The following is a 27,379-nucleotide window of genomic DNA, read 5'->3' on the forward strand; positions in this document are numbered from 1 at the left end:
AACGACTGCAATGAAAAGAACATTTACACAACCTTATTTTAGTTTCTTACACTATTACTTCTACCAGTGAATGATGATGATGATGACGATGACGATGATGACAGGGACAAGGATAATAATGATGAAATATTGTCAGTGTCACCAGTAACAGTAATCAAAATTGCGTAGGCGTATAGTTTAGATACTATATGGACATTCAATACAAATAAATTATTAGTTATTATCGGTACATTTCTTGTATCAGCATTTTGTGTGATACCAGATGGAACAACACTTTTTTTTCTTGGCGTGAATATTTCGCATCCGGAAGTTTCGTTTTCAGTCTGAGATCTACATTTCAGCAGCGCTCTCCAGATCTTAATGCTTTTTCGCGTTGACGGTGGTAGTAGGTTAGTTTACTGGATCAGTTCACTCTGCACTCTTTAATCCTTGGCTCCTTTTTAACCAACGGCATGGCGGAACCACCTTATAAAGACTAAATAGTCTTGATCAGGCGGAGAATCAAATTTCGTGGAAGCCAAAATTTGGAAACTGAAAAAAGTTAGTAGAAAGTAAGTATTGACGTATTTGACAGGTCTCTACATATTCTATGTATCACTGCAATGCGCATATTGTATGATTACAGATATATATTGCCTCGAGGAGTAGTGGTGTTTTACGATTGAACATTTAAAAATATGTTTTAATATATAGTTATTTTATGTATAATCCACGCCGTATATGTTTTAACGTATTTCTCTTCCAGTGCTTGTGCTTGCGTGGGGCAATTTACTAGGCACTAAAATAGTAACTTTAAATAGGCTAGATGGTGTGATCTGGGGGGCAGTGGCGTGAAATGCGCTTAAGTAGCACCACCAAAACCTAGAGGCTAAACTGCATACGTTACTCACAATATCGTTTTTTATTTATTTATTTTTATTCTACAATGAAGCTCTCGTGAATCCAGGTGTACTGCCTGGGACGTTCCACCGACCGGTGTATTTTATGATTGACGAGGAAGCAAGTAGATGCACTGCAACAGGCGGTGCCAGGGTGAGAGTACGCACGTTTCCTTATGTGTTAGCTTCAGATAGGTCTTAGAAATATATCCGGGTCCGTGGTAATTCCAATAACTGTGGGCCAGTTGACATTTACAGCCGAATAAGAAAGCGCCGTCACAGCAGAAGGAAGAGAGAGAAAGAGAGAGAGAAAAATATTTTTTTTTGAGGTAGTACCTGTCAAACAGTGAGGAGATGCAAGATCATCTTTTGAATGACAAATCAGCCATTTTGGTAATGGCCTAGGAAAAAGAAGTTTAAATGATACTAATTAGTGTTTGCACTTGTTACATATTTCAATAATCCCTGGGAAAATGCCCATTTAGTAACCAATGAGAAATTTCCATCCCATACCTATTACCATTGCATTACTTCTTTGACAGCATAGATAAGGTCAATGTTTTCACACTGATTGCTCGAGGGTTGCAGTGAGCGCTATTAGACATTGTAGCCCAGTGCCAGGATAAGTCTGACCACCATTAAAATGAAACTTAATTTCAATATAATTCATATTCTGTGTAATTTGATGGTTTGAAAGTGTTAGACTGTAAGCGGAAGACTTTGATAATCTATTAGTAGTACTGTGTGATACCTGTCAGTCATTACGGCCTGACAATATTCATTACGCTGTTTACTTATTGAAAGGTCTTACTGAAAAAAGCTTGTTGTAATATCCAATGTTTTGTGTCACAAGTATGTTTGCCCTATAATAGTCTACATTAATGTGTTATTTCAGAAATAGGTTTAGTAGGTGCTAAAACTAGCGATTTAAAACATTAGCTAACTTCTTGTTCACTCCGTCACTGCCAAATAACTGCATAAATGATGTGTACACCATCAACTCCCATCCCAGACTGTCTACATCCATTGATATAAAATTGATAGAAGAGTCTTTAACGTCTAGGGTTTATGGAACATTCTAGAGGCAGGTCACACTGATGTAGCTCTATTAATGGCATACATATTTACTATTTTTCAAATTAATTTTGAAGGTGACAGGGGCTGAATGATTTATTGTTTGTTCAAAAACTAGTATTTTATAATGATAGAAAAATTTGGGTTTTTAAGTTGCACTCACCATTTGACGTGAGAATATGCCCTAGTCCACTGACCTGAGAACAGTTTAGTCTAGCAAGGATCTAGCTAGTAATGGCTACCACAGGAAGTCACAGGAAAGTGAACCAAGAGTCAAACGGCGAAACTGAAAGTGGTGGTTAGACCTGTAAGCTTGCAGTAGAAGTTATCCCCAGATATCTATCTTGACCAGTTTGGCTGTAATTGTTAAGCATTTACAAAAGCAAGTGATAGTGGTCATGGCACAGCACCTTTTACTCTGGGGTTTAAGGTTCACACATCAGAAAATGAAGTCACCACTGCATATTTAAGCAAGATGGCTAGTCAGAATTGCTACAGTGAAACATGTCCTGGTTATCAGTTTGCACTAGGAGAGTGCCGGAATCTGAGAAGAATGTTTGGGAGATTTTATCTCTCGTGTATGTTGCATATACACATGTACAACGGGGCATCTCAGTGTTCAGTATATTATTTTAAAACTAGCACAGATACCACTTGAAATTACTGCTTTTAGTTCAGCGGCTGAATAGACCAGGAACTCGCAGCAGACTATTTGGAATCCAAATTCAAGCTCATTTTGAATATCACCTGACACTGGACTTTCACCCCCCCCACATGAATGCCAACAATGGGACACTGTGCTGTATGCATCTTAGTGTGAATAGTTTGTGCTAAATTTGGTTATTCAATGGAAAGCAACTGTCCCCTCTGTTTGTTTGTTTGTTTGTTTGCTTACTTACTTACTTAATTGCTTACTTATTAGACTTATGTGATGGTTTTCTGTTGATTATTGCAAATGAGGAGATATTCCAGCGGATGTATAATATCAGCCTGTCCGGCAGAAAAAACACGATATGAAAATTTTTTCTCAATGGCTGCTTGTTGTTCAGTTAGGGGTTGTTGTTGTTAGGATTTTTCACGCCTGTGGCCTGTACTACGAAGCGGGGTTACTGGCTTATCGGGGTAACTTGCTGGATTTAAGGTAGTCTGGGCAAAATGTAAGTGAGCGAATATGAAGTCCATTTAAACTGTGGTACCTTAAATCTGACAAGTTACCCCGATAAGCCAGTAACCCCACTTCGTAGTACAGGCCACAGGTACAAGGTAACCTCACCTAAAGATCACAACTGAGGTCATGAGGTTGAGTGTTAACCTCTGCCTATGACAGTTCTGGACATATGTGGGTTTCAACCATGAAATCAGGTGAGGCTTGACCTGGAGTGAAGCTTAGGGTCAGACAGCTAAAGTAATTCGTACTTTTGGTTTAGCTTCAGTATTTCACTTCACAAAACATGGGGTCATTTTGGCATATCAGAGATCGGTGAATTGAAATGTAGTATGCATGGGTTTCCTCCTGAAATGTTTATGATCACAAAAATGAAAAGTCAGAGGCAAATTAATTGCTGATTATATAAATTAAAGCTGAGTGTATTGGACGCACAAAGATCCCAGTTTGTCTTATATGTAATTTATTGTGTAGATATGGTGAATTCTATCAAGTTATGGGTAAAAACACTGTGGTGTCTACTTTTGTCCAGCAGGGGGCAAGATGGGCTGCATGAAATCCAAGGAGCCACTGGAACATGAGAAGAAAAGCAAAGATCCAGATGGAAATGCAAGCAAAGCCAACACACAGTCCCCTCACTATGTGGAGGACCCAACATCTCATGTGAGTGGGACCTGATAATGTGGGGGGGCTCCTAAGTTTAGTACTGGGTGAGACAATTCATGCAGATTCTTAATCTAACCTTTTAGCTCTTGAGTAAACTTATTGTTTTGCTCAGGCAACAAGTTTAGCCTTTCCTCTACATGCTGAAGGAGATAGCAGTAGCACGTTATTTAAAGCTGTTATCTATAATGCACTCTAGATACCTTCATAATGCATTATAATGGTAGGTATAAGAATTAAGGATGCTTTGTACTGCATTACGAAGGTATCTATAGTGCAGTATAGATGAGAGCCTCATAAAGTATTCATAATGCATAATAAACATGGCTAAAATGTGTTATGCCTTTTTTATAAACATTTACAGCCATGTTTATGACGCTTTATGAATATGTTATGAATGAGTTAATCGATTCGGTAACACTTTACTTGAAGCAGTCTACATAAGGGTGATATGTAACCGTCATAAGAATGACATAAGAATGACATGACACATGTGATAATATTTCTTATAATAATTCTTATACCTAATGTGTCAATCAGTTCCAAAAACAGAATGACACATTATGACAACAGTCATAAACATCAATAATGTGTCATTAATGTGCATGACATGTGTCATGTCATTCTTATGATGGTTACATGTCACCCTTATGTAGACTGCTTCAAGTAAAGTGCTGCCATAGATTCTTATAGACATGACATTCATATAAACTGTCGTCAAGTAGGTTGTTCAAAAAGAACTTGAAAACCTGGGTGTGAGTCACTGGTAGAAGGCAATAAACTAGGAAGGAGGTAAGGAGAAGATTGAGCACAATAAGGTCTGGTGTGGGGGACTTGGATAAAGCTGCAGAAAATGGTAGAAGTGCAGTACAGAAGTGTACTGGGGAATGGTAAGCTTGTAAGAGGCATGTATGAGTGTGTAGCATACTAAAGTGAGGGTATAGAATGCTTGGAAATTAGGGAGAGTTGTACAGGAGCGCGCAGAGAGTATAATCTGCTGACTGTGAACACAACACTAGACTTTGAGAGAGTTGTTGGTCACTGAGTTTGTGTGACAATTGCAGATGTACGAAAGAAGCTTTCAGAGAACTGGAATGTAAATGTAGCAGAAGTGTCAGTAAAAACTAGCAGTGCAGGTCCACCCAACCGGGGGGGGGGGGCCTTTCAGTTCTGGCTCCCCAGTGTTTGGTTGTGGCACATTATGTCTCAAGTTTTTGGTTCAGGATAAGAGTTCTTATTTGTTTGATGGGCATAGATTTTGGTATTTGTCTGAGTGTTTTAAATGTACTGGAGGCTTTTAAGTGAGGCAATAGAAAAACGAACATATTACAAAGTTCACACAACAAATGTCAGCTTTGTGCAGAGATTTCAAAGAAAATGTCCTTTTCACTCTTTTCTTCCTCTTTCTCTCTCTCTTGTCTATCTGTCATTTTTTGGCCCCTGTTCCAATGAGACAGAGGAAACCCAGCGCTCCCACTGGAGACGACGGTAAGCACGTGCAAACCAAACCTGTAAGGAGCTCCACAGTATACTAAATTATGTGAACTGCTTTCCACATTGAAGTCCAGGCTGCTGCCCCCCCCCCACCTCCCCATGTGAATTCATAGTTTGTGCCTCTTGGTTTTGCCATAAATTATACCATTCTTATACCAGTTTCTTATTGCTTTTACTGATGAGGAAATAACATGTTTATTTGATACAGAGTCCTTCTGAAGAATAAAAATCACAAAGTGCAATACTAAACATAATCTAGTTCTGTTTTCTCCTTCAAAAAATTTCGATTGAAAATTGATGTGGATATAAAATATCATAAAGCAAAACTTTAAATGTGGGACAATCCCATCATGCAGTATGAACGTTTGTGAGCTAAAAGCATAAGGCGAACACTGTCACTCCACCCCCTAACAGGAGGGACTGCAGTCATTGCTTTGTATGACTATGAGCCAATCCATGATGGAGACCTGGGATTCAAGAAGGGAGACAAGCTGAAAATTCTGGAAGAGTGAGTGCTCTTCTTCCCTTGGATGCTGCTCCATAGAAAGCTTGTCCCCGGGGCCTAAAAATGTGTCCGTGAAGGGCTGTCTGTTAAATGATTAGCTGTTGTCCATGCTCATTTGGTTACGGCCAGCTCATCCGATCCTCGTGTGTGCCACGCCCCCCTCGTTACCTCGTGTTAATTCCCGATTGCGATGACCTGTGTCCTGTTATTTCTGGCTAGTCTGGTGTATATTAGTCCACGTCTTTCTCTGTTTCCCAGATCAGTCATTGTAATGTTTGATGTTCGTCGCCTGTCTGCCCTGAATAAAACCCCGTGTTACAGTATTCGCGGCTCTCTCGCCTACTTCCCCGTTTGCCCGCATGCCGAACGTAACACATTTATCCAGCTTGACTTTTGCCTGGGGCTGCTTTAGGCACAGAGCTAGACTCACAGCTACAAAGATGAAGCTGGTCCCAGTTTAGTTTTTGTTGGGTTTCAAAGGAGTTTCAGCTTCTAAAGTTAGTCGCCTGTCCGTGATTTCTGCTTGCATGATAGTTTCCTCTCATTATCCAGAGACAGCCTTGTTCTTACTCTTTATTCCCCTTAATGGGTGTGTATCTGTGTGTGTGTGTCTTTGTTTCTGTGTGTGTGCCTGTCTCTCTCTCTCTCTCTCTCTGTGTCTGTGTGTGTGTATGTCTGCAGTCCATAGTCTTTCTCTGTTCTGTTCCTGTTTCTTTTTTCTGTTCTATCATTCACTTTTCATAGTTTTGGTTTTGCTCTCCTTTCCCACATATGATGTGTAAAAAATTCCAGGCAGTGCTTTTGTTGTTTTAAACCCTGAGCTGTGTTACTAATCTGGGGAGCCTTACTGGCACAAAATTAACATGGTAATACGTCTACAATCAAAATTTTCAACATTCTATCATACATGTAATGTTGAAATTGGCATAAAAATACTTTATATGTAATTTGATAGTTAAAGGCATTGTAGATCTATGTTTATCTAGTGCTGCGGTTATTGTATTGTAAAAGAATATATAAATGTCCTGTTTGTTTATTTCCCTAGTTCTTGTTTGCTGATCTGTCTCTTTGGTGCTCTCTCTAGGTCAGGCGAGTGGTGGATGGCCAAGTTGATTACCTCAGGAAAAGAGGGCTTCATCCCCTGTAACTATGTGGCCAAAGACAGCTTGCAGACTGAAGAGTAGGTATCTTGCCTTAACTCTGGGCTTCTCTATGTCTGTTTGTCTCGGTGTGCTTCTCTGTAAGAGGCTGGGCTTTTGTATTCAGTCGCTTTCCGGGATGGAGAGAAAAAGTGCTTACAAAGACTCGAAGTTCTCAGAAGACTTGTTCTATCCTCGCTAAGTTAAGCTTCTTCATTATTGCTGTGTGAGGCTGTAATAACCGTTATTGGGCTATCAAATGTTCTTCTTTTTTGTGTGTTTCTTGGACGACAGAAAGTTGATGTGTTTCCAGTTGTACCCACTGCACTGGCAGGGATTCTGTGGGACTCATTTATGGCACTATAGCCTCACCTACCTGGGTCTATGGGTCTAATTAATTTGGACCCTTCAGCTCCTTGTTGGTGGAGTTTGCCATGTTCTCCCTGTGTTGTTGTGGATTTCCTCCAGGTTTCACACTATACGCGAGAAGCAATCATGAGAAATCAATTAGCAAAATGACTCTCTTGCTCTGAGACATTTCTGTCCCAGTACATTCTGGGAGGAAGTTATGTGACATGATGGGCATCTTGGTTGGAGGTATAGCTGTCTGACTGCCCCGATGCATTCCCAGTTGGTTTTTCAAAGGACTGAGCCGGAAAGATGCGGAACGCCAGCTGTTGGTGACGGACAATCCCGTCGGTGCCTTCTTGATCCGAGATAGTGAGACCACCAAAGGCAAGCCACGCCATTGGTCCATTCCCCCCACACGTGCTCAGACCTACTTGCCTGTTAAAATAAGCCAAACCAGATAAGCTCTAGTCAGGCTCTAACAAAAGTATTATAGAGTAATTAGTTAACTGGCACCTCAGCTATGGAGGTGAGAAAATATCTTGTTTTTATTTTCAGTTATGCCTGACCTGCTGCCTTCAGATGGCCTTTGCTCTAAACTGCTGCTGTGTGCTTGCAGAGAATAAATATATTACTGTCACCACTAAGTGTGAAATGTGCAACACTTGATTATCCTAGAGCTGCTTTTTGCTTCATGTTAACCTCTGACTTGCCCCTGATGTGTTCCGCTTCTATCTTACAGGCAGCTACTCGTTGTCGGTAAAAGACTACGATGCCCAGTCTGGGAACTCCGTCAAGCATTACAAAATCCGCACCCTGGACAATGGTGGCTTCTACATCTCTCCTCGGATCACATTTGCTACCTTGCAGGACTTGGTCACCCACTACAAAAGTGAGTGACATTTGATTGCCATCCTCGCTGATGACATCCGCCCATAATCGCAAAAAGGATATCAGAGTCTGTATCAACACACAGCGTCATCTGCTGGTAGCGTGTCTTGACAATGATTCACAGGGTGTGACCAACCACATTGTCATACATCACAAATAGGGAATGTTCAGGTATGGCAGGACTCTCAAACTCCAGTCCTGGAGAGCTACTATCCAGTAGCTTTTCTATTCTGTCTCGCTTCCTGGTATTTACCTGAGAACAGGTGTGACTCATCAGAAGCCAGATAGGATAAAAAACTTACTGGACAGTAACACTCCAGGATTGGAGCTGGAAACCCGTGGCGTATGGATACATCTGTGAACTTTGCTTGTTTTTGATAGGTTGTGATTAGGTGTTGTAATCCCTATTTCAGGATAGACAGGCATTCTTCAGGTCAACAATGGTTCCAGTATCTTCATATTGGCTTGTCTGTTTGTGTGTAAACAGAACAAGGTGATGGACTCTGCCAGCCCCTCAAAAGCGCCTGCATAAGCTTGAAGCCTGAGAAGCCCTGGGAGAAGGATGCCTGGGAAGTCCCCCGCGAATCCCTGAAGCTGGACAAGCGGCTGGGTGCCGGCCAGTTTGGGGAAGTCTGGATGGGTAGGCCGCCTGTTCTTCAGTCTTGCTGACTAGTCAGCTTGACTGCTGTGCATGCAGCGTAATGTAGTTCCTCTTGTCTATAGCTACCTACAACCAGCACACCAAGGTTGCTGTGAAGACCATGAAGCCGGGAAGTATGTCCCTAGAGGCCTTCATGGCTGAGGCCAACCTGATGAAGACTCTGCAGCATGACAAGCTGGTGCGACTGAATGCTGTGGTGACCAAGGAGGAGCCCATCTATATCATCACAGAGTTCATGGAAAAAGGCAAGTAGCCCTTTCATCCTACTATCTTTCAATTTTTTACTTTCAAAGGTAGGATGTATGCATCTGTTCTTTAACTAGGAGCTGTGTGCATTTATTTCAGAAGCCAGTGTGTTTAAATAGCTGTCTAGTGTGTGGATTTTGTATATCCTATCGTATATGTTGTATTTTAACATGCAGTAAATTTGTACAGCTGCTAATCTCAATGGAACTTCCCGGTAACATAAAGGTAAATAAATAAAACAAAAATGTGCATGTTAGAGTGAGCATTAAGCATTAAATGAGGATGAGCATTAAGCGAGTATGAGCCTTGAGCATTGAGTATGGACGTTGAGCATTAGGTGAGAATGAGCGTTAAGTGAGTATGAGCATTAAGTGCCATGCCAGTGTTTGGGTGAGCACAGGTTTATGGCTATAGCTGATTGCACGTGTTTGTCTCCGTCTCCAGGAAGCTTATTGGATTTCCTGAAGAGCAGCGAGGGGAACGCTGTTCAGCTTCCAAAGCTCATCGACTTCACAGCCCAGGTGAGGCTGCAAATGCTGCTGCTGTAGGCATATGTCTGTGGGTGTCTAGTACAGCGGTCTGTCAGCTAGAGCAGTGGGCTGAACAGTGCCAACCCGTGTAAGATGGCTCACATCTGCGTGCTGTGGTAGCTGGTGCACGCTACCTTTCATGCCTTAATGTGTGCCAGTGAATACAGATCTCTCAGTACAAAAGCAAATTATCATGATGCTTCTCACACCTCCAGTAACGTATAAAACGAGTACAGGTATGCATGCTTATCAGTGGTTTCAGTTGCTCATACTATATTAACCATGACCAACACAGGACTAATATTGGATAGTGCTTAAATACAAGCCATTAAGATGAGAGAATAACAGTCCAGTTAATTTTATACATTTATTTGAAATATAAAACTGGTACATTTTTCTACATTTCAATTAAAAGATTATTTAACTATTAAAAGCCTTTATCTTGACCGTAATAAACCTTGGTTAGAGTGGAAATGGTTTGTTTACTATTTCCTAGAACTGGTTCATGTACAATTTAAACGTTCTCATTTAAATAGGCTTTCCATGTGATTATTGACTGGGATCTAACAAAAACCATTTAAGAAAAAAATGTGGAATGACCATAAGCTACAATGTTTTTTTCCCAGTAATTTATTTGCATTTCCGAATGGCTTCACCAACATTTGTTTGAACACAATGTGGCTTTGAAGGTGTCTGAACATTTAGGTGTGAACTTGTCATGAGTACAAAGTTCATAATGCTGTGGAGAAAAGCTCTTTTTCCTGATTGCGTTTTGGTTCATGACATTAATATCAGGTCTATATCTAATATTAACTGCTTGTTTCAGTTTGACATATATTTGCATAGTTGACGTAAACATAGCAGCTGGGCTAGAGTGACCAGCTTGTGAGATGATAGAAGTGGGGGAAAAAATACCAGCCAAACTTACTTCGAACCCACACAATAACTGTCCCACAACTTTAGTCACAAATCATGTGAATGAGTGACCGGCATTGAAAAGAAAATAATGCAGGACAGTTAGTTTTTTTATTAGAATTCTTTGACATACCTATAATTTTGACACTTTTTTCATTGAAGTAATATTGTAAAAGACTTGTAGAATTTAAGAAAAATGCTTTTTCGATATCGTGATTGCTTCTCTTTATCATGATGCCAGCTATTTTGGCGTTGACAGTATGTCATGTTTTATAAAGCCTCCGTAAAATTTTCTCATATGTGATGTGTGTGTTTCATACCCACTGTCACACCCTGGAGCCGTAGATGGCGTGTGGGGCCATACGTCAGCATACACAGTCAGAGATGCTCAGAGACGCACAGAGATAAAAACATGCTGTGCACATGCACGGGCAGTGGTGCAGACACACTCTAAACATGGAAACATGATGTGAAATCCTACACAGACACACATGAGGTATAAGCACTGAAAGGTATTGGTCAGCGGCTGAAATTTCCAACCAGTTGAGTACTCTCTGACTGTGACTCTTTAAACTGGACTGGTTGGTTGAAACAAAATCTTGGTCTGTATTTTTACTTTCTGGACCAGAAATTACCACGTCTGGTATTGGTACAGACCTACAGAGGCAGGAATGAGTTTGTTGTTCTTGTTGCCTTCAAAAAATTACTTTGAACCCCTGAAACATCAGAGGCCCCCTGCAAATGCATGATCCGAGCGGTGGTAAACACTACTGTGGCACAGAGGTACGAACAGAGATCCATAAACACTGATAGACACACAGATTTCCTGATAAAAACCTATGAGGGAGGGAGAAGGCAGGCAGAGAAGGTGGGTGTTATTGTATTTGATCTGCCAGTGCAAAGAAATAGGAAGTGTGTTTTTGGATTGGCCTCCTGTTGTACTTCTCCATTTTGCAGAACAGTCTTACCATCGACCTGTCGATTCACGAGACCATAAGTACCTCGTTACATTTTGTGCTGAATTCTCTTTTCTGAAGCCATTTTCAAAGTCCCTCAAGTTTGCATCGTGACCTCCTCCAACCTAGCTCAGAGTTCAGCCTGCCCTTTTCATATTGATTTATTAACCCTTCTGCTGCCTTTCTGTCACACTTCCTGTCATGCTCAATACAGACAAGAGTGTGAGTGTGTCTTGTGTAACTGCACGTTTGCTGTATTGTCTGTAATACAGTCTTTCCTGCTGTACATGTCACGCTTCTTACAGAGCAAGGTCATGCAACAGTGCCCCCTAATGTACCACAAAACAAATTGCTTTTAAAGCATGGATATACATGTGCCCATCTGTCCATTTTCCATACCCGCTTATTTTAATTTATATAATAATAATAATGTTGTTGTTGTTTGTATAATGAGATGCATGTCCCTGAGGTCATTTTCAGTACTGTTTGGGAAGCATATAAATGATGCTGTAAGATGCATGAATTTCAAAATTTAGGTTCAAAATTCATTGTTTTTTTTTTGTTTTTTTTGAACATTCACTGAATTCGTTTGTAGAATCCTTGGGTGCCACTGGTTTGACTTTGTGTTGAATGAGCAGATGCTCAGGGAGTGCCAAATGAGGCACATTACCAGGCACATTGGCCCGGGGGGCTCGCACACCCGGATCCCAAGGTGTCTTGTCGTGTGGTGGACGCGGGCGGCAATGTGCTGTACCGGTGCAAGCTCCCCGGCATGACCTGACCTGATTCACTGAAGTTTCTAAGCACCTTACTTTTTATGCTTTGCCCCCCCCCCCCCAAGCCATTTCGTGTGACAGCAAAGAACTTTCATAGAAAATTTCTTTAGCTCAAGCCTGAAAGTTGTGTGTTTTCAAGAAGTCAGCATTTGTAACTGCAGCTGTCCAAATACAGTATTATATGACATAACATTATCAAGGTAAAGCAAATGAAAATTGCACTACCATTTGAGAAACCTTTGGGAGCGCTATTCACAGCTTTTGGGAAGTTAAAGAACAATTGCTACTGATACTGGGGGGTTTCCTCCTAAGAGACATTGACCCTGTGCGTTCCCAGATTGCAGAGGGCATGGCTTACATCGAAAGGAGGAATTACATCCACAGGGACCTGCGTGCTGCCAACATCCTGGTCAACAAGGCTCTGGTCTGCAAGATTGCAGACTTTGGTCTGGCGCGTATCATTGAGGACAACGAGTACACTGCCCAGGAGGGTGAGTAGGTGGCAGAGCACCCCAGTTTGCTTTGGATTGCCGTTTCCGTGCTGGCCACAGCTTCAGAAGGACCCGCCGACAGGCTCCGAGACCCACTAAGCCAGGTTGACTCTGTCCCGGCAGGTGCCAAGTTCCCCATCAAATGGACTGCCCCCGAGGCCATTAACTTCGGCACCTTCACCATCAAGTCCGATGTCTGGTCCTTTGGAATCCTGCTGACTGAAATCATCACCTATGGCCGCACACCATATCCAGGCAAGTGACTATTATAGCACAGTGACTCATATTTAGTGACTAAGGTCATTAAGGACAACTTTCATGGTTACTGATGTATGGTGACCAAGGTTGGTCATGTCTGTCACATGGTGATTGAAAACAGAGGTGGAAGATTCAGGTTCAGAAAGTACAAATATAGAGCAGGATTTTGTTTCTACCAACCAGTTGAGTATTCCGAGTTTGTTACTCTTTTTTTTTTTCAACTGGCTAGTGGAAACAAAATCTTGGTCTGGATTTGTACTTTCTGGACCTGAACTTTCCACCTCTGATTGAAAAGGGCCAATCAGTAAAGCTGGCTGGCATAGTGGCCAAAACTATTATATGTGGTGACCTTTAAGGACTCATCCTAGTAGTGAAGCAATGAAGCTATCTCTGAACGTTGTACATTGTGTGTACGTGTGTGTGTGTGTGTGTGTGTGTACATGTGCAAATATCTTTAGGAATGTCAAACCCGGAGGTCATCCGTCTCCTGGAAAAGGGCTATCGCATGCCACGTACAGACAGCTGCCCTCCAGAGCTGTATGACATCATGATGCTGTGCTGGAAGAACAAAGCCGAAGACAGACCCACCTTCGAGTATCTGCAGAGCGTGCTGGAGGACTTCTACACGGCCACGGAGAGCCAGTACCAGCAGCAGCCTTGAGATACACACACACATTCTCACGTGAACACTGCTAATGTACAGGCATACACACATCCACATATAACCAACTTTAACTCATACCCAGACAGGCAAGGTATGTGTACATACAGTTGATATCAGTCTTTAAAGTCGCCTGTCATTATACCTGAAACACCAGGTGAACAGGGTTGCCAACTTCGGTCAGCTGGCTGCCATGATATTTTCAATTCGAGACAAATCTACATGCAGATTTACATATATGTAAATGTTTTATTACTTTGTACATAGTTTTGTAGGTTTTGCAAACTGCCCCTAATGCTTTGGATGTAGCTAATTTTAGATTTATAATGGAATAAAGTTCACAAAAATAGTGGAGATCACAAAAGTGATTTTGCTGTTAAACAACTCATCCATCCTGCGATTGGTTGGCGCTTCATCCTGGGTTTTTCCTTGCCTTGTGCTCATAGGCTCCGGTATGGGCTCCGGACCCCCCACAACCCTGAATAGGATAAGTTGTTACAGAAAAAGGATGGATGGGACAATTAATATTCATCCAATAATAATAATAATACAATAATATTGCTGGAGGGTTACACTCTTTCAAAGATGGATGGATGGATGGATGGATGGATATTACTTGATTTATTTAAATTCATAACCAATTTCAAAGTGTATGACAGCAGACATTCTTCTGAAGAATTTACCATTCTTTCCCTTATATATTCAAATTCTTAAATGTTGGTCGGCTGGTATTTCAATGTCTAAAGACATTGCCATGTATTACCATGTAAAAAATTGCAGCTCATACACAGTACAGAATCTTGGTGGATTGTGCCTCATCAAACAGCCAAACGATTTTCTTTTGAGCCACACGTAGGAAAATCCGTCAAACTAGTCTAACGGTAACCTTTCAGCTCCCTTCATTTTCCCTGTGTGCCAAAAGAGGGCGATATATACGAAGTACATCACCAGCACGCATGTCTCCGGATTGAACTTTATTGTGATGCGGAGTGTTAGAACCGAATCTATCTAAAATTAAACTATAAATAAAGCAGTGTCACTTTGTTTTATATAGTAACTAACATATAATGAAGTCTTATGTATTTTGGAGTTGTTGCATGTCTTGTAGATATTGTCTTTGTCCTGTTATATTTTTTGTCTATTCATTGCACATTGGCTGGAAACAAATGTTCGATATTTGTGGAAACGTTGTTCAAGTGTATGGACAGAGTGTTTCAATAGACGTGTAACAAATTCATTTCGGAGATAAGTAAAATAATGAAAAATGATATAATAATATTTTTGAAACAGTTTATAAAGATTAAAGGTAAAACTGACTTATTATTTGGTTGGGATAATTTGCACATTTTTACATTTAATATTTCATTGTCACATTTATGTATTTATTGAATAGCAAGAATAGATGTGTGATTTTGGTATTGACATAGAATAACATATTAAAGTTTTTAACTGCAGTTTGAACTCCCAATAATTAATGTACCAGTTAATCTTCCGATTTTAGTTTGCAGAAGTCTTCGTGTTGTGCTTTGCAACTGGATGTAATCTTAAAATAAACTTTCACCAATGTCGGCGTAACTTCTGTCCTTGTGCAGCGTTTGTAGTCATCACAAAGCGGTTCTGGAGAGACAAATTTTCTTGAGATAAGTGATATTTTGGAACTAGGCTAAAGGTCCTTGATAGTGTTATAATTAAGAATTATAAAATTTCCTTTGTCATATTGACATCTTTCAAATCACTAATATACAGTACTACAGTTAATATACTTCATATCACGTGAAATGTTCTCAGTTTGAATTATCGTGTAATTTAACTCGAGATACTAATAAATGGGTATTCCCTTAGCAAAAAGCAGTATACCTGAAGTTCATGTTATTAAGTATGCTTGAGTATAAGTATAGCAAGTATACTACGGACCATGTACTTGTACTAGAAAGTATACAAATTTAATACTTCTTCGGACTAAATTGGAACATTTCTAAGTTTATAAAAGTATACTTTAGGTATACTTTATAAGGACATTTTAATTTGACAAAAGTATACTTTCAAGCATACAAGTACACTCAATATACTACTAGTATACTAGGTAGCCTATATACTTCTAGTGCACATTTTAGTTTATTGAAGTACACTTGAAGTATAAATTTATGAACTTAGAATTACTAAAACTAATATTTTTTTTTATATTTTACTGGTTCACTCGTTGTTATAGACTATAATGTATTTACAAAATCACAAGACAGAATGTTGAGAAGTAAAGTATACTAAAGTATAAGCATAAGCTTTAGTATTAAAGTATAAGTGTAAGTATTAATGCACTTAGTCTTAGACTTTTCTTTATACTTACTTTTCTTCACTATACTATTCTTAAGTATATAAAATGTATATAAAAAGGTAAACTTCAAGTATACTGCCTCAGTTTTAGTATAAAATAAGTATACTCGTAGTACACTTGAATAAACTACTTTTTGCTAAGGGGGGGCTGATCATCGTTTTAAATCGCGTAATTAACTTACTGCTGAAATTAGTTTATTTTCCCTAAAATATTTTATGCACATATTTCAATGACTCCAGGTAATACGGGCATTATGCTGCTAGTTACACTTTATCGGTGAATCGTTTTATCATGTCAGCGACATAACAATATAGGATATCAGTTTTTTTTTGTTTTGTTTTGTTTTCAAATTCAAAGGCGTCAGCCAGGCGTCAACTAAAGGGCAAATACATTCACAACTTGAGAAAGAAACTTGTAATACGACTTGTGGAAATATACGTATTTAGGATGACGGCGCCACTGGTGAGTGTGTCTGAGAAAGGGAGGGGTGTTTTTCTTTCCATTTTGTCTTTTAAGGCATGCTATAATACCAATAATGTGCTGAAATATGAGCAAGTTGGCTTTGCCGGTTAGTACTCAGGTAACAGTGCTTAGATGTTTAATGATTCTTGTCTGCTGCAATCTGTTTCTTGTAGAATTGGTCACCTATTATTAAATAAGACTAAATAGCCTTCTAACTTGATAACGATCTGGTTTTTAATCATATAATTACTGCATCCAACCCTGTCTTTCTCCACCTGCATTGTTGTGAGTTTGAATCCCTGCATACGTACATTTCGGTCAACGTATGCCGATATCGGGGCGCCGCATCCATCCACAGCTCTAAACACGATCAATACGATAAGTGAGAAAAAACTTTTTTGCGTTGTTTTGTCTGTTGTCTCATTGCTAGATTTTTGACGTTACTCCTTTAACCACCTAATCCTATACAAACGTATGGTGGGTCGCTTTACATGTCACTGATCTCTAAACTGTAGACGGACTAAGGAATAGAAAATATAGAGAAAATGTGGAAGGTGCTGTGGTCTGAGAATGTGAGCTTTCTATGCCATCCGTTTCTCTGTATTCCATGTACATGCTTGAATTTTTACAACCGTGTCTATATGCGTCTTGGTCTGCTCTCTCTCTCTATATATATATATATATATACACACACACACATACACACACACACACCAGGCTGTCTGAGTGTGCATTTTCCTTTCTAGGCATGGCGTGCTGTCCTGTTGCTCTCTATGGTCCACAGCATTCAGACCTTCTATGTGCCTGGAGTCGCTCCCATCAACTACCAGAAGTACAGCTTGGTGGAAATCAAAGTAGGCGGTGACCTTCCACACCTTCTCATTAGTTGATAAACTAATCATAGGTTCAAGTTACGCAGCAGCTGTTTTTATTTTATTTTTCTGAGTTCACAGCAAAATGAAAACATATTTCTGAGAAAAGCAAAAAGCTACTTTTATTCTTTTATTTTCCCTCTAAACTTATGCATAAAATTATCATCTAAATCAATGTTTCCCAATCCAGTCCTTGGGGACCCACAGTCAGTCCACATTATTGTTCCTTCATAGCTTACTGCTGGACAGTGCAAGTTTTTGCTCCATTGAAGCACCCTGCCAGACAGTACACATTTTTGCTCCCTCCTACCGGGAGCAAAAACATGGACTGTCTGTGGGTCCCCAAGGACTGAACTGGGAAACACTGATCTAGATGATTAAAATGTTATAGATGGGAAGTAGGTATAACACATGAGTGTAGGCACTCTGCCTACGACCACACATTTAATGTCGTTCACTCTTATGTGTAGCTGAGAGGGTTAGGCATCTGTGCCCATTTGCCCCAGGAGCACTGGGCACTGGCTAAAGCTGCACCCTGAGCCTGAAGTTTGCTCTCACCTGTATATAAATGTGTGCCTGTATCTCTCTTAGAGAGCAACATGCAGTATGTGAAAACCCATTTTACCATGTTGATAAGCAAGCTATTCTGTATTCAGGCTGTGAAGTTGACCAGCTCTCATACTCAGCTGCCCTACGAGTACTACTCACTGCCATTCTGCCAGCCAGAAAAGGTGGTCTACAATGCCGAGAACCTGGGTACGCCATCCCAGTCCCCATGGAGATATGTTGGACCAATAGGAGAAGAGTCTACCTCCATTCCATGAAATGAATGTAATCCAGAGGAATTCTACAGTGAAGTCAGACTTGCCAGAACATACGAAACCTCCTGTAGTTATCGGAGGGTTGATATACAGGTTAAAGATACTGTTTATGTGTATGAATATGTGGCTGTGATTTTGATCTGTATCTTGTATGGCTACAGCAATCTGAGCCCTCTGTTATACTTTCAAGTAAAATTGCTTGCAGTTGAAGTGTATCCTGTGTGTTTGTACTGCACAGGAGAGGTGCTGCGTGGAGACCGCATTGTTAACACACCCTACAAGGCTCTGATGAGCGAGGAATACAGCTGTAAGGTTTTGTGCATGAAGCCCAACAAGCCAATGAGGCTCAGTGAGAAGGAAAGCAGACTTGTGGCTCAGCGAATCCTAGAAGAGTATTATGTGCACCTGTGAGTCTCTCTCCACCAATCAGATCATGGTGTATTCCTACAAATCTGTCAGTCTATAAGTGTTTATGTTGATTTATGCAAATTAGGTTGCTACCCCAAATCTGTTAATCACTCAACCAGCTCACTATTGAAAACTCTGAACCCCTATCTGATGCCTCGTCCACACGTACACAGGTATTTTTTAAAATGGGGTTTTAAAGAAAATCCCCGTCCACATGAACATTGTCTTCTAAAATATTTCCGTCCACATGAAACCGCTAAAATGCACTGTCAAGAGCATGCCAAACCAACAGGTGGCATTTCGAGCCAAAAACTCTGTTTTCCCTGTGTACATGTCAACACTGAAAACGGAGTTTCTTAAAATCTTCACCCTGGGTGGAGTTTTGCAAAACCTAAGAAGCCGTTTACGTGTGGACAAAAGCCCAAGATGTATAGAAAAAGGTACGTTTTAAAAAATACCCGTGTACGTGTGGACAAGGCATGAGACAGTCCATGGGCAGTTCCTGTTTGTGTCAATGCTGTTGGATAGACATAACAGAAGCCCTATGCATAGGATTGCAGATAACCTTCCTGTGGCTACCCGTTTGGAGTTCTTACCGGTTGGAGGGCCCAGGGACACAGAGGAGCCGAAGGAGAAGGAGGAGCAGGAGGATGTGCAGTTTGAGCATGGCTACAGACTGGGCTTTGTGGACAACAATAAGGTACATCAGCCTATTCACCCAATGGTATAGAGTGATCCTACTTACACCATTGCACTTTTATTAGCCTAGCCAGCCTAGGTATACATTTAACAGCAGCATGGGGGCAGTGTGTGGCTCAGTGGGCTAAGCCTGTGTGCCTGTAATCAGAAGGTTACTGGTTTAAACCCAGCCTCAGCACCTCTGTAGGTCCCTAAGCAAGGTCCTTAACCCCCAGCTCCCTGGGTGCCCCAACAAGTGGCTGCCCTTCACAGACAGCTTACTCTACAATGAGCAAGTTGAGGGAGGTGGAAAAAAAAACAATTTCTCTATAGGGATCAATAAAAGTGTCTATTATTATTAACTCATCCTATTACGCTAAGAAAGTCTAAATAAGGGAAATAATTCAATTACAGAAGATAGCTGAAGTCTGACGGTTTTTTTTTCTTGTTTGTGTCATGTCATCCTGGTATTTTTGCAAAATTTTTTGAGGATGAGTATTAATCGCCTGAATTGTAAAACGAGCAAAGTGCTGAGCATGAGACAAATGTCCTTGTTGGTGCAAGAGTGCCACTGTCGTTTGGTTTCCCTCCACCCCAGTTCTACCTGCACAACCACCTGTCTTTCATCATATATTACCACAAGGAGGAAGTAGAGGAGAATGAGGAGCCAAGCTTCCGGGTTGTGCGCTTCGAAGTGGTGCCACGGAGCGTGAGATTAGAAGGTACTGGATGATCATTGTTGTGTAGTAAGGGCCATGATATCAGCAAAGCATCTGTTTCTGAACCGATCATCACTTAGCTGCCTGAAATGAAATTAGATTCATGACACCTTGTATGTAGTGTGTGGTAGCTATTTTTTTTGGGTTCTGGAAGCTGAAATAGATCTGATTGTGAAAAGTAGTTGTTGTGTTAAGCATCTTGCTACAGTACACCTATCATGTCAACCTGGAAAACAGGTTGGATGGTGATGTGCTCTAACTTTATGGCACAAAAATTATGCATCAACAACAACCAGGTTTAGAGGCATTAGCTAAATTAATTAGTCTATTAACTAGATTTCGATTACTTCACCTCAAAAGCACTTCTCACAATGAACATAAAATATGAAAAATATAGATTGTACACATCAAGGGGCATTGATTTTGGGACAGTTACCACAGTACACATGTCAGTCTAGAGATAAATTGCTTACTTCTTCCTCTGGCTGCTGCAGTTAAGGGTCGGCACAGTGGATCATCTGTTTCTATTTCTTCCTGTCCTCTGCATTTTCTTCTTCCACACCAACCACCTTCATGTCCTCTCTCACCACATCCATGAACTGCCTCTTAGACCTTTTCCTCTTGCCTGACAGCTCTATCCTTAGCATCCTTTTCCCAGCATACTCATCATCTCACATGAAATACTTATTAAGCTGTAAAGTGGCTTACTGTTTGTCTTGGTGATATTTACAATGTCACACAGCCGCGGTGGCTTAGCAGTTAACACTGTTGCCTCACACCTCCAGTTTTATGGGCTTGATTTCTATTTGTATGTTTACCTGTTTTTCTGGTGCTCAGTGAGTTTGCTCCTAAAATCCTAAAATATGCAGTTAGACGAATTGGTACCTCTAAATTACCCATAGTGCTTTTTCTGGTAGAACACCTCAATGAAAAAATTATATGACTTCTAGGGAAGAGCCTTCTCTGGGTGCTCGTAATTCATTGGTCAGTCTTTTATATGATTGGTGACTGCTGAGCTCATTATTTGATGACTGATGATTGCTGCTGATGACCGGTTGGGTGAACGGCTTCCAACCTCCCTGAAGATTTGAAGCCTGATGACTGGGGTGACTGTAGCCCTCCTGGAGTCTCACTGCCCCTGGAGATTGAGCCCAAGAAGGAGAACGATGTCATCTTCTCTTACTCTGTTCACTGGAAGGTAAGCTCAAACACGAACCCTGCCATCAAATGTCAATTACGCAGTTTTACGAACGTCATGTCCCTTCAAACCACAACAAAAAGACAAAAAATATAAATACTATGATCAGAGCAGTAAAAGTTCTGAATTTTTTGTTATTAAATTATATACTTTTTATATTAAATTCTGCTTGCATAGAAATGATGATACCGCATGACCTGATGATGATTTTCTTCTGTACAGCACTACTGACATATGAAGATCTCACTGACGTGTAACTAAAATGTATCCCACTTTCACACAGCTGATATTTTCTTTCCTTGCCCATATGTTTCGTTTTTCACCTGCGGTTCTCAGTGAATGGTGAGACTCATGGAAAGTAAATTTGAGTGTAACAAGGCTTACCTGTGTCATGGTAAATGCTCCCACGTATTTGCTGGTGGCACCTACTGAAAACCTTGATGCAGAAGAGGCTGTAAATGTAGGCCACCAGACATTCATGTGAATAGCTCAGTACCCATTCAAGGTCACATTTTTTTTGCATAAATGCTGTTTCCGCCTTACAAAAAACTCTTATTTAAATGACCTCCTTACTGAGAGTTTTACTGAACGGGGTCCGTGTTTTCTGAAACACAGAGGAGAGGTAATTCGCTCCTGAACTTTTAATCTGGACACTTGAAATAACTGACGGATTCGGACTGATTAAAATTGTGGATCTCATCAGTATTTACTTTGATTAGATTACGTCTCCAGGTGAAAACAAATCCTGTTTAATATGGCTGTATTCACATGCGTGGGGCACTGCAGTTGTAGTACTACCCAAGCTATTTAACCCGAATAATGTCAGGAAAGTTGTGCGTATGCATAATAAAAATGATAAAATATGCATTAGACAAAGGATCTACTTTGACCTCCTTTCCACCCCTTGCAGGAGAGCCAAGTAAAGTGGGCCTCACGTTGGGACACCTACCTGACCATGAGTGACGTGCAGATCCACTGGTTTTCAATTATCAACTCCTTGGTGGTCGTCCTCTTACTCTCTGGTAAAACTTGGAGAGCTTATTTCCCAGAATGCACTGATAGTCACATGCAGGAAACTGTACAATTATGTCATGGTCTGTTTCTTAAAATGAGAGTCACAGCTCGCTCACAGTGTCTGACTGTCTCCTCCTATTGCGTGCAGCTGTTCTTAGCATGATCATGATCAGGATCCTTAAGATGGACATTGCAACGTACAACAAGTATGACTTGGTAAGAAACACAAGAGGTCTTGTGTTTGCTGGTCTTCATTAATGAAAATCACTACGATGTATCTTGTTATTCAAATATAATTATAATATAATCATGCAATTTTGCTGCAGTTTCTCCTGAAAACAAAAAAGCACTGCTTTGTTCTCCTGGGCTTCTCTAAATTGGTTGCAATGGGTTTTCTTTTTTACTTTTAGGTATAACGTGGTACAATAGCCCATGGAGCCTTGGTTTGGCGAAATCAGTGCTTTTAGTCAATGATATTTAGAAGACAGTTTGAGGGAATGTAAATTGATCTCAAATCAAAGTATGATTTTACCACAGTGCCCTGTGATCTGCCAGGAGGAGACTATGGAAGAGTCTGGCTGGAAGAACATCCATGGTGATGTGTTCCGCCCCCCTCGATATCCCATGATTCTCAGTTCACTGCTGGGCTCCGGTGTACAGCTCTTCTGTATGATCCTCATTGTCATATGTGAGTGGCTCCCTCTACAACATGCAACCTGTCTTCTGCTGTTTGATTGCTTGATATAAACGTGCAGCACTGGAACTTGCATTGTGTGTTTCTTGTCAATGCAGTCATGGCCATGCTGGGAATGCTTTCTCCTTCCAGTCGAGGAGCTCTGATGACCACAGCCTGCTTCCTCTTCATGTGTATGGGGTACGTACCTGCGGTATGTTAGGGGACTCTGTGCTATGTGCTCGTGGAGAGTCTAATAGGTGCTGTTGAGTCCTGGTCTCTTTCTGCAGTATGAAAGAAAATGTTGCATGCGAATCTGAACAAATGTTACATTTATACTTTTAAAGATACTTTACAGAACTAATGGGGAGCCACTTCAACCACCACCACTGAGTAGCACCCACCTGTGTGCTAAGGTGGTGAAGGGGCAGGAGAGAATTTACTAATCAGATTTAGAGATGGGATTAGGAGGCCAGATTTGAAAGGGCCACAGTGGGCAATTTTAGCCAAGATATCAGGGTAGCAGCCCTACTTTTTTGAAAGATGGCCAGAGATCTGTTATGACCTCAGAGGATCAGGACTGTGGTTTTAGATCTCATCTGAAAGGCAGTGCCATTTTAACACCAAAGTGTCCTCATCCCTGCACTGGGATCCACACAGACCGCAGCATGGGCTAACCTATTGGCCACACCAACACCTCTTCCAGTAGCAACCAAGCTTTTCCCAGTTTGTCTCTAATCCAAGTACTGGCCAGGCCCAAACCTACAAAGCTTCAGATGGTCTGAACTGCAGGTGGTATGGCTGCTGAAAGTATATACACTATGGTAGAGGGTGTTGACTATATGATGTCTCTTTGCAATATGAAAGAAGGTCTCAAGTCTACACAGTGTCCATCATGTGTCTGATGGTGTGGGGGGTTTCTGCAGAGTGGTAGGAGATTTTGAGTCTAGTCTAGTAGATCGTGTCTGAATTGTTGAAGATCTGATTTCTCTCTACAGTGTTTTCGGCGGATATTTTGCAGGAAGATTGTACCACTCTGTGAGAGGAAAGAAGTGGTTGAAAGGAGCGTTCTGTGTGAGTGCTGCCGATCTTACTGTTAGGGGTCGGCTGCACAGAGGTTGGCTTTTCCAAGTTAAAGGACAGTATGGTGTTTTGTATGTAGTTGTGTTGTTGCTTCTTTACATCGGCCAGATTCATAGGTTCAGTATATCCTGTCATCATGGTATTTAGATTATGATAATAAGAGTATTTCTGTAGCACATTTGTTTCTAAAGCAAGCAGACAGCAGGCTTTGTAGGCAGTATATTTAAATCTTTTAAGCTTTACCACTCAATGGCTCATTTTTAGTTTACTGACTATATGCATATGTAGATGAATGAGTATGTATGTTTCCCCTACAGACAGCAACTCTCTTCCCTGCTGTGTTTTTTGGAATTTGCTTCTTTCTCAACTTCTTTATTTGGGGGAAGCACTCGTCAGGAGCGGTAAATAAGTAACAGTCTGGGGTCAGAAGGTCACAAACATTCCTTGACATTCTAACACACACATGCACATGCATAAACTCTCACGAGGAACAGACGCACACAAACACACATCCAATAATCAAGTGTACGAGCACAATAACCTGTTATGATTAAAAATTAGGGGGAATTAGGAAGGTTTTCCCCTGGGGAAATATGAATACACTGATTGGTTCCCCCTTCTCAATCCCTAGGTCCCCTTCTCCACCATGGGCGCGTTGCTCTGCATGTGGTTTGGCATTTCCATGCCCTTGGTATGTATCGGCTACTTCCTGGGTTTCCGCAAACAGCCCTATGAAAACCCTGTGTATACCAATCAGATCCGTCGCCAGATCCCCAAACAACACTGGTACATGAACAATTTTGTGGGGTAAGTGGCCAGCCCAAGGTGAATCCCTTCATCCGTGATCACACCACGTCTGTCTCTGTGGCATCTGTCCTGTCAAGACCAATTCAGCAGGAGAACCTCAACATGCAAGGCTGCAGCTTAGTGATGGGCAAATGAAGCTTCATGAACCATTTGCTGAAATTTCTGATCCCACTAGATGGTGGTCTTGGTTCATAATTGGGCTCAAAGCATTCCTCCAAAGCAAACCAAGCGCATCATCCAGTGGGGTCAAAAAATACAGCAAATGGTTGATAAAGCTTCATCTGTCCATCACTACTGCAGCTTTAAATTCTCTTGTCTTTTCCTCTGGCCACTCTTAGAGAGTGTATATGAGTTTGTCTCTGCCGCGTGTTTATATCTGCATGTGTGGCCTTAGAAAGTCCTTCACTGGACAAAGTGGGCCTCATCTGCTGGAATGTTGAGAGAAGATCACTAAGAAGCCTGCATTAAGTAATAGCTCTAGGTCAAAACCTCCATCAAAGGATGTCAAAATGAAATCTCCTTCCCTCATGATGTGGTAGCTCATAGTAACATCTAAATTACTAAATTATCCAGTGTCTTCTCATCAGTTACTGTTTCTTTGTTAGGATCCTGATGGCTGGAATTCTTCCTTTCGGTGGAATGTTCATTGAACTCTTCTTCATCTTCAGTGTGAGTAGTCAGTAGGCTCCATACAGCCTACTGCCCTGTCAGAAGCTTTAGTGGAATAAGATATTTGTTCCTTCTAGGAGTATTTGATGGATATGTGGTTGCACTCTCTCCCCTTCCACAGGCCATATGGAAGAATCAATTCTACTACTTGTTTGGGTTCCTGTTCCTGGTATTCATCATCCTGGTCATGTCCTGTTCTCAGATCAGTATAGTTATGGTCTACTTCCAGCTATGTGCTGAGGTAAGTGAAGGAAAATTGTGGTGGCTTCTCCTGAGCATATAAAATGGTGAGGGGGAGCAGTTACTCATGCTAAAACGTCAATGCTGTGTTTCCGTAGGACTACCACTGGTGGTGGAGATCCTTCATTGTATCGGGGGGCTCTGCCTTCTACATGCTCCTGTATGCCATTTTCTACTTTTTCAACAAGGTAGGGCACACGTAAGAGTACTATCTGTAACGTAGGGAGCCTCTGTCTTACACTATTCCCATAGAGGCACACTTCATCATGCTCTCGCTAATATCCGAAGGACGCCCCTATTCCCCATATGCAGAATGTCTAATATTTACATATTAGACTTTGAGGTGAAAATGGGTGAAAGGCAATGAAAATAAATATGAGCAAAACCAGTTTGTGCAGTGATGATATTCAGCAAGTCCCAAATGAGTGGACTGGTAGGTGGATTGGTTTAGGGACTCTAGGGTAAAGAAATGAGTGTTTACATCATCACAGACAGGCCTAAATGAAAAGCAACCTTTTGTTGGGGATTTTATACTATATATATATATATATATATTTTTACTAATAGTTGAGCTGGGCAGAATTAAGTGACATCTAATGGGTAGCTGGGAATGTTTATGACTAAACTTCCATATTTATATTGGGCATGTTTAGTGCCCCTCAACACAAAACCATGGTTCTTCACTTCTGTTTTACTTTATTTATCATCTAAAGTGCTGATTACTCTGTTACATCTTTGCTTGGCCTTTCTACAATGAAGACCTGACTGTGTGTTTATCTGTATGGCTCCCGCAGCTGGACATTGTGGACGTCATCCCCTCGCTGCTCTACTTCGGCTACTCGGCCCTCATGGTCCTCTCCTTCTGGCTCCTGACGGGCACAGTCGGCTTTTATGCAGCATACGCGTTCATACACAAGATTTATGCCGCTGTCAAGATTGACTGAGCAATCATCTGTTGTTCATACTTATTTCCTTTGGGAATTCTAATGTGTTTTTTTTGTTGTTCTTTAAAGCAAGTAAACAGTGGATTGATGCTCAGTGGATGAAAGATTGGTAAGAAGAGAGACCCCTAGTGGCCTCTAAGGGAATAAATGACAAAAAAAAGTATATAAAGGACAGCCACTGTAACCCAGACAATTGCATCAAGCCTTTTCAGATGATTTGAGTCACTTTTCAGAGCAGGAGTCAGAGTGGGTGGAGACTGGGTGCTGGTTGAAATGGAGTACTGTTTAATTGACAACTATACTATACTTACACTATCAACTATACTTTCGGAATTTTGTTTTATACATAATGCTGGTATTCTACACAAATTTTCTCTGATACCAATTTGAGGGAACATGCATGAATAATTATGCTTTTTTATGTTTTATTCAGATCTGATTTTTTTTTTTGTTATTTCATCCTGCATGATTATGGTTCTATGCTGAATAAACTGATGGCACCCATAAGTCAGTTATGTATTTCCTGCCATTGTGCTGGTGTGGAAAGGAGAGCTTCCATAGGTATGAGACTCAGGGTGACGATACACAGGACAGTTTTTTGAGCAATGTTGCTTTGGCACTTTACCATTGATATTCGGTTACAAATTTCAATGCAAAAACAACTGATCAGCAGTGAGCAATTTCGTGATCATCCAGATCCAGGTGAGTTGCCCTTTGTCTCACCTGGTTGGCAATTGCCCGACGACTTTGCTCAAAAGGTTGCCATGTGTCATCACCTTAAGAGGTTCCACAAAAAGAAATAGTGATC

General features: G+C 41.0%; 2 protein-coding genes across 6 annotated transcripts; both read left to right on the plus strand.

Annotated features, from left to right (window-relative positions):
* The first annotated feature begins 118 nt into the window (after positions 1-118).
* Positions 119-15,226, plus strand: LOC111839877 (tyrosine-protein kinase HCK-like). Of its 2 annotated transcripts, none has more exons than XM_072715287.1 (13): positions 119-551; positions 3,650-3,780; positions 5,238-5,268; positions 5,689-5,782; positions 6,864-6,959; positions 7,550-7,653; positions 8,009-8,158; positions 8,645-8,797; positions 8,881-9,067; positions 9,513-9,585; positions 12,579-12,732; positions 12,856-12,987; positions 13,449-15,226. In XM_072715287.1, the coding sequence occupies exons 2-13, from the start codon at positions 3,661-3,663 to the stop codon at positions 13,649-13,651; spliced, it is 1,497 nt and encodes a 498-aa protein (XP_072571388.1). In that variant the 5' UTR covers positions 119-551; positions 3,650-3,660; the 3' UTR covers positions 13,652-15,226. The 2 variants fall into 2 exon arrangements, with proteins under 2 accessions (XP_072571388.1, XP_072571389.1); XM_072715288.1 differs by having other exon boundaries at positions 3,653-3,780.
* A 1,032-nt stretch (positions 15,227-16,258) lies between these two features.
* Positions 16,259-27,238, plus strand: LOC111839857 (transmembrane 9 superfamily member 4-like). 4 transcript variants are annotated; one of them, XM_023804137.2, is made up of 18 exons: positions 16,259-16,445; positions 17,192-17,299; positions 17,974-18,073; positions 18,377-18,545; positions 19,099-19,246; positions 19,868-19,946; positions 21,029-21,141; positions 22,052-22,163; positions 22,304-22,371; positions 22,693-22,843; positions 22,948-23,029; positions 23,827-23,902; positions 24,229-24,312; positions 24,543-24,718; positions 25,324-25,387; positions 25,509-25,628; positions 25,726-25,815; positions 26,422-27,238. In XM_023804137.2, the coding sequence occupies exons 1-18, from the start codon at positions 16,431-16,433 to the stop codon at positions 26,569-26,571; spliced, it is 1,905 nt and encodes a 634-aa protein (XP_023659905.2). In that variant the 5' UTR covers positions 16,259-16,430; the 3' UTR covers positions 26,572-27,238. The 4 variants fall into 4 exon arrangements, with proteins under 4 accessions (XP_023659905.2, XP_023659902.2, XP_023659903.2 ...); XM_023804134.2 differs by having other exon boundaries at positions 19,823-19,946; positions 26,422-27,235; XM_023804135.2 differs by having other exon boundaries at positions 19,823-19,946; positions 22,711-22,843; positions 26,422-27,235.
* Positions 27,239-27,379: the final 141 nt, after the last annotated feature.

The sequence above is a fragment of the Paramormyrops kingsleyae genome, chromosome 8 (assembly GCF_048594095.1).
Source record: "Paramormyrops kingsleyae isolate MSU_618 chromosome 8, PKINGS_0.4, whole genome shotgun sequence".
NCBI lineage: Eukaryota > Metazoa > Chordata > Actinopteri > Osteoglossiformes > Mormyridae > Paramormyrops > Paramormyrops kingsleyae.